This window comes from Armigeres subalbatus, chromosome 2 (assembly GCF_024139115.2).
Source record: "Armigeres subalbatus isolate Guangzhou_Male chromosome 2, GZ_Asu_2, whole genome shotgun sequence".
NCBI lineage: Eukaryota > Metazoa > Arthropoda > Insecta > Diptera > Culicidae > Armigeres > Armigeres subalbatus.
This window is the reverse complement of record NC_085140.1, coordinates 47,350,483-47,356,482: the sequence shown is the minus strand read 5'-3', so window position 1 is coordinate 47,356,482 and position 6,000 is coordinate 47,350,483. Positions and strand designations below refer to the sequence as shown.

Genomic DNA, 6,000 nt, shown 5'->3' with positions numbered 1-6,000 from the left:
ACTTGATCATCAACAGGCAGAGATGAATAGAAGTTTACTGCTTTATCCTCCAACCCCGCCACAGGAAAATAGACTAGTTGGTGCAATATTCGACTGTGTGTAATGCAGTTTGACGAGCCAAGTTAGTCAACTCGGATTGTAAAACGATTCGACACACAATCCAACTAAATAGCGTCAATTTGACTAAATGTAGTGGATGATTGCAAATACACACAATTATCGTTCTGTGTTAGATTGTCGCATTATGCAGTATTTTAACTTCTTTGGACATAAAATCACGTTAACATGAAAATAACTCCATCGCCGTTAAAGCGACGAACCCTCTCCTACTTTGTGACGAAATAATCAATCAACTAACGTCAGTCACCATTCGATTTTAGAGGGCGAAAACTACAAATGGACCACATGAGGGTCGCGAACACAAATTCACTGTCAACCAGCGTTTTCAAACGTACTGGACCGTGTGTATGCGGGGTCATATGTCGTGAAAAACAAGAGGTGGAAGTTCGATATCAGCAGTGGGTCGAGTAGATCCCTGTTTCAAACAGCGCAATCATGGAGGATCACCGGTTCATGGGCGGCACTCGGTGATTTGAGGGCTGAAAATTAGGATAATATCGAGAACAGTCTTGTAGAAAGGACTCCAAGGATTCTACTTAAGTTTCACTTATCGTTGACAGAAGTGCATTCGGATATAATAAAACTGTTTTATACCCGTAAGATTTTCACAATTTGTTTATTCAGAGAAAAATCGAATTCCTCCTCTGATCCGTGTCTAAATATTAACAAAGAAAAACAAAATAACTATCAATAGCAATAAGAATAAAATCATTTTCTCTGTATACGATGATGCTATCACCTAGAATCGAAAAGCTGGATACCTTCCGACCCATCGTGTCGTTTTCGTGATCGTGATGAGTTTAAAAATTTACAACATTTCTTAGCAATGAAATTATATCTCTTCGGTAGTTTGTTTTCCAAATAGCGATTAATAACATTCTCACACTATTCCATGTGTCTGCTTATTCTGATATAACTTATGACCTCATTATCACTGTGTTTCACAATCTGTAAAAGTCCATAACGTCGCCGATTTTTTTTCCGAAACAAAATAAAAGCTCATATAAAACAATATCTCGTGATGGGTGGTCCTGGGTACTTGGTGAGGGTATGCGTGCTTCTATTCACAATATGTTAAATAGTCGGTTCTTCACAAAGAAACTCTTCGCAAGGCCGCAGTGATAATTTGCTATTTTTACTTTTCAGCATAGTACGGAGGGGATCGGATAGTCGAAAAAGGGGCGTATATTTACAAAAGTTTCAGGAGGGAAGGGATGAAACACAAACAACGCGAATCCATTCCGGGTGAAGAGAATATTTCCACAGTTGGTTTTCGCCAGGAAAACGATAGATGGAAATTGCAAGCCAAGTAACAATGAGTCGCACCAGAAAGTGCGATCCTAATGCAAAGTGGTTTGTGCCTTGGGAAGTGGATGGGGTGATGAGGTGGGAGTCACACGAGTAATACTGCACTGGGATTAGATTTCACACTCAAACTCGGAAATCCGTCGGTTGAAGTAGACCATGCCTTGCTCCAAATCTTCGCTAAAACCGCTCACGTCCAGATATTCCGAAGTGTTGGACGTGTCCGTTTCCTCCAGCTGCCACTGGCACAGTGTCCTCGCTAGACAGTTTCGGGCCTCGGAGAACGATGGCCTCTGACGGGGATCCTTTCGCCAAGTTCTCTGCATCAGATCGTACAGTTCCGGACGGCAGTCCGGAGGAATCTCCGGTCGAGCACCATTTGGAACATTTCGCACCACCTCCCGACCGGACAGGGTTGGATAGGGAGTGCAACCTAAAAACGGAAAGAAAAGATCATCGGTTATTCAAGAATGCGAGCTTTAAGGGCAATCAGAATGCTTTCCTAAAGTAGCAATCTCCCAAAGCACGATTCCAAACGCCCAAACGTCCGTCTCGCGGGAGAAGATGTGATATTGCAATGCTTCCGGAGCCATCCATCGGATCGGCAGCGCTGGACGACTCTTGGAGTCGTGTCCTCGGTGATGTCCGTGCCTTCCCAGTCCGTCGTGGTGTCCATGGCTGTGATGCCTGCCAATGCCGAACGACCGAGCACTCAGATCGAACTTGAACCTTGACTCACTGTGATGAGATCGTGGCACCCGAACGTGCGCCTGCGACGACTTGATTTTCTCCAGATCGATCGACATACCAAAGTCGCAGATCTTGCAGATCCCGTTGTGATCCAGCAGAACGTTGCGCGCCGCCAAGTCCCGGTGAACGATCTGAAAGTATATTATTGAAACAGTAGTACCGGAAGAAGAACGATACGCTATAGTCTGTGGTATTCTAATTATGTCGATCAAACCTTTTTCTCGGCAATGTATTCCATCCCCCGGGCGATGTCATGCGCAAATCCTGTTAACCTCCTTGGTGAAAGTGGCATAATCGGTGTCCGGTTGCCATGAATTGTCGGAGCCAACCCGTTGACAGCACCTCGTGCTGCCCGGAGTAGCGACAGTAACCGCCCTCGCATGGCGTACTCCATGATCAGTAGTTGCGGTTCTAAAATCAAATACATTATAAAAACAAATTCAAGATTCAATAAACCATCATACCTTGCTCCAAACAGGCTCCCAGCAGTGTGACCACATTCGGATGTGATCCTAACTTTCGCATAATATCCGCTTCCGCTTTCAGATCCCCATGACCGTTATCACTGCGTTCCGTTTTGACCGCCACGATCCTCGTCGAACCGAAGTGACCCGCCAGATCATCGGCCTCTGCCTTCCAAACCTGTCCGAAATTACCCTCTCCCAGTAAGCTCTTAAATCGCAGATTCTTCCGATTGAAATCCCGATCCGTAATGATAGATTCATCGGCAACGCTGGAGGTATCGGATTGCTCCAAACGCACAACCGGACTGATCGGCGGCTGGCCATCGGGAATGTATCGTTCAAGATCGTGCGAAACCTTGTTCTCCCGTTTGCAAACCGCCGCCTTGATGACGTACAGAACGATGATCAAAATCGGAAGCATACCCAGCCCGGCTAGGATGAACGTGGCCGTGTTCATTTTTCGCATCTCGATCACCACGTCGCTGTTGTGCTGCAGCAGGACCCCCTCGAATGCGATCGTGGGTTTCTTGGTGGGGCTTTGGGTGGCTGCTTGCGCCGGTGTAGTGACGGGACGTGAGCTTTTGGTTAGCTCGGGAAATACGTGCGACAGGATCGGTTTGAAATCGGTTCCATTGGTGTCGTCGTCGAGGTCCGAGTAGACTTCGACGTCCTGGTCGACTTCGGTGATCGGAGGTTCGGTGTAGGTTTCCGTAGATGTTGGTCGGGCAGAGGAGGTGGTTGTTGGTCGAGGTGTGGTGGTGGTAGTTGAGGTAGATGTGGTAGTGGAAGTGACGGTTGTTGTACTTGTAGGCTGGGTAGTTGTTGTTGTAGTGGTTGAAGTCGTCAACTCGGTGGATGGAGTTGCGACCAATTTGGTTATAGTGGCTGTCGTAGTTGTTGTGGATAATTCTGACAGTGGAATATTTTGATCAGAATTAAAATTGGTTTCTATCTCAGCAAAAGACGCCCGTTTGACAGGAATAGGCATCTCCGTAGTTGTGCTTGTCGTGGTTCTTGTCGACAAATTTTGAAAAATGTGATTAATATCAGGTATTGAAACCAAGTTTCTAGGCGTTTCGTAGTCATCTATGTTCGATTGCGTCGTTTCAAATGATTGTGACTTCTCCGTACTCGTTTGGTCAGGAACCGGCTCCGCAACAGCTTGGTAATTATTCACGTGGTACACAACCTCCGGTGTGGCATCATCTGGATAGTTTATAATTAACTTGGAGATCTCTGCCAACCCCGTTGGACTGAAAATGCCAGGCAGTTCGTCCTCTGGTTTGTGATTCAATGGAAGCCCCGTCGTTGTTTTTGTAGAATCAGTTATGATGCTGCTTTCAGTAGTATTCGACTCGTTTGGCTCATTTTTGCCGACTGTTGTGAAATTTGCACTTCTGGAGAAAACTTGCTTTTGATCGACCTGACCTTCCGAAAGATTGCTGAGGGCGATCATCGAATTCGTCAATGAGTCTGAGTGAACTGGACTTTCTAAAGGAGCTGCAGTCGTAGATGTAGTTTGCGTCACAGTTATCCCATACAGACCGTCTTTCGATCTTCTCAGATAGTTGTTGAAGGCTACTACGTTCCGAGACTGATACGCCAATCTTGTCTGCCAGAACTTGTTCTTCTCCGTCGAAGGTTTCGGAGCCGAAACATCCAATATCTCCAGTGAGTCCTCTTTCAACTTGTTTAACCTGGTACCCTTTGTAAGTACCAGCTGGTTTCGCGAGTCATCCGAAACCTTCCTTGACGGCACCAATTTTTGTCCAAAGTATTGATAGGGGATCAGTTCGCTGTCCTCTATCGTGCGCTCCGTAGATGTCGTAAAGGTTTTCCGATCACGTGTTCGTTTTCCCCTCCCATCGTAGTACAAACTTCTTCCAGGCTGCGGCTTTGTCGAGGTCAGTTTCGTACTCTCTCCAGTCTTGTTGCCATGCTGCACCAGGAAGTTGTTGGTCTCTTTGGCTAGCTTGACCTGCGGTCCCGTATGCTGTAGAGCGATCTTCCCAGTTCTCGGATTTACCACGTACATCCCGTGAATGGATTCGTCCGTATCCAGGAACTCATCCACTCCGGCTATTTTCGAGCCTGGTGGAATGATCAGATTGGACTCCGGTGTGCTGCTATCCTCTACCAAGTTGACCGCTGGATTGCTGTGGCGTTGTAGCTTCAGTGACGTGGGAGGATGATATTCCTTCTGCCATCGATCCCGGGATAGCGCGGTCCTCCGCGCTTGCAGCACCGACATGAGCTTATTGTCTCGATTGACAATTCGTCGCTTTGGTGGAGCCCCCGTGGTTGTGGAGGTGGATTCTGTAAAGTGAGATAAAATAAAGAAAGACATCAGTCATATTTCATTGAAGCACATCATGATGGATTTTAATTTCATCGTAAACGCGGTAGCTGGAAAAGAATCATTTTTTATACAACACCTGTCAGATCGGTTTTCAAAACCGTTATTTATCGTGGAGGTTCAAATCAAGGACGAGCTACTGCCAATGATGGTGAGCTCGGTCATTCAAAGATGGAATGTTCAAAGTCATCGCCAGCTCTAGCATTATATTTGTATAACGGAGTTGATCACCATTAATCAATGCATGATAAGGTGGATCACGGTGGCGACGTAGCGAATGAATTGGTTCTATGCCACTAAATAAAAGGTAGGAAAGATGATTTATTTGAATGATTTATGTTGTTTTGTTTCGTTGTTTATCAAGTGGTAGGTCGAATAATTGTTATTGAATTGCCGGTAGATAGAAGATACTCTTCAGAATGACTTCTATTTTGCTTCTAGCTAATCACTTCATAGTCAAAATGATACAAATTTTGTTTTAGAAAGTTGTTATTCACCGTCTGATATCAATCCCATTTGACAAACTTTCTGTTGCTATCGCAATTATTGGTAAACCCCTAATCACTTTTGCCAACGATTCCTAGTAATGAACAAAATAAATTTGTAGAATTTTGAATGTTGGTATTGCGTCACTACTGCTTTATCATCAATAAGCCTCGATTATGTTAATCATCTGACCAATAATCTCCACCATTCTAACCGAAATAGTAAATCTTCGCCAGTCACATGCCTGTCGGCTCCATAAAAAGCAGTTCCACATCACGTGGTACCGATTGCCACCGGGCAATTAACTGTAGACGATGCGCAGTTTTACTTTCGAATTGGCACCCACTTTTCGATCGTCGTCAATCCACTCATCCCGAAACGGTGAATCAACAACAAACGCGAGGTCTTATTAGCGTACATCGCAAAAAAATCGCTGTCCAATGCGACGCAAAACATCTCAATATAGTCCACCCAAAAATAGTAATAATAACAATAACAATAAAAAGATTCGCTTAACAT

General features: G+C 45.1%; 1 protein-coding gene across 1 annotated transcript in view; it reads right to left on the bottom strand.

The window, feature by feature from the left end:
- Window positions 1-717: 717 nt before the first annotated feature.
- Window positions 718-6,000, bottom strand: part of LOC134218540 (mucin-2) — a 447,749-nt gene continuing 442,466 nt past the window's right edge. The window contains exons 4-6 of the mRNA XM_062697668.1: window positions 2,640-4,955; window positions 2,390-2,586; window positions 718-2,306 (exon numbers count right to left, since the gene is read on the bottom strand). Coding sequence (XP_062553652.1) covers window positions 1,905-2,306; window positions 2,390-2,586; window positions 2,640-4,955 — 2,915 coding nt within the window. The 3' untranslated portion in view covers window positions 718-1,904. The remainder of the gene's footprint in view (window positions 2,307-2,389; window positions 2,587-2,639; window positions 4,956-6,000) is intronic.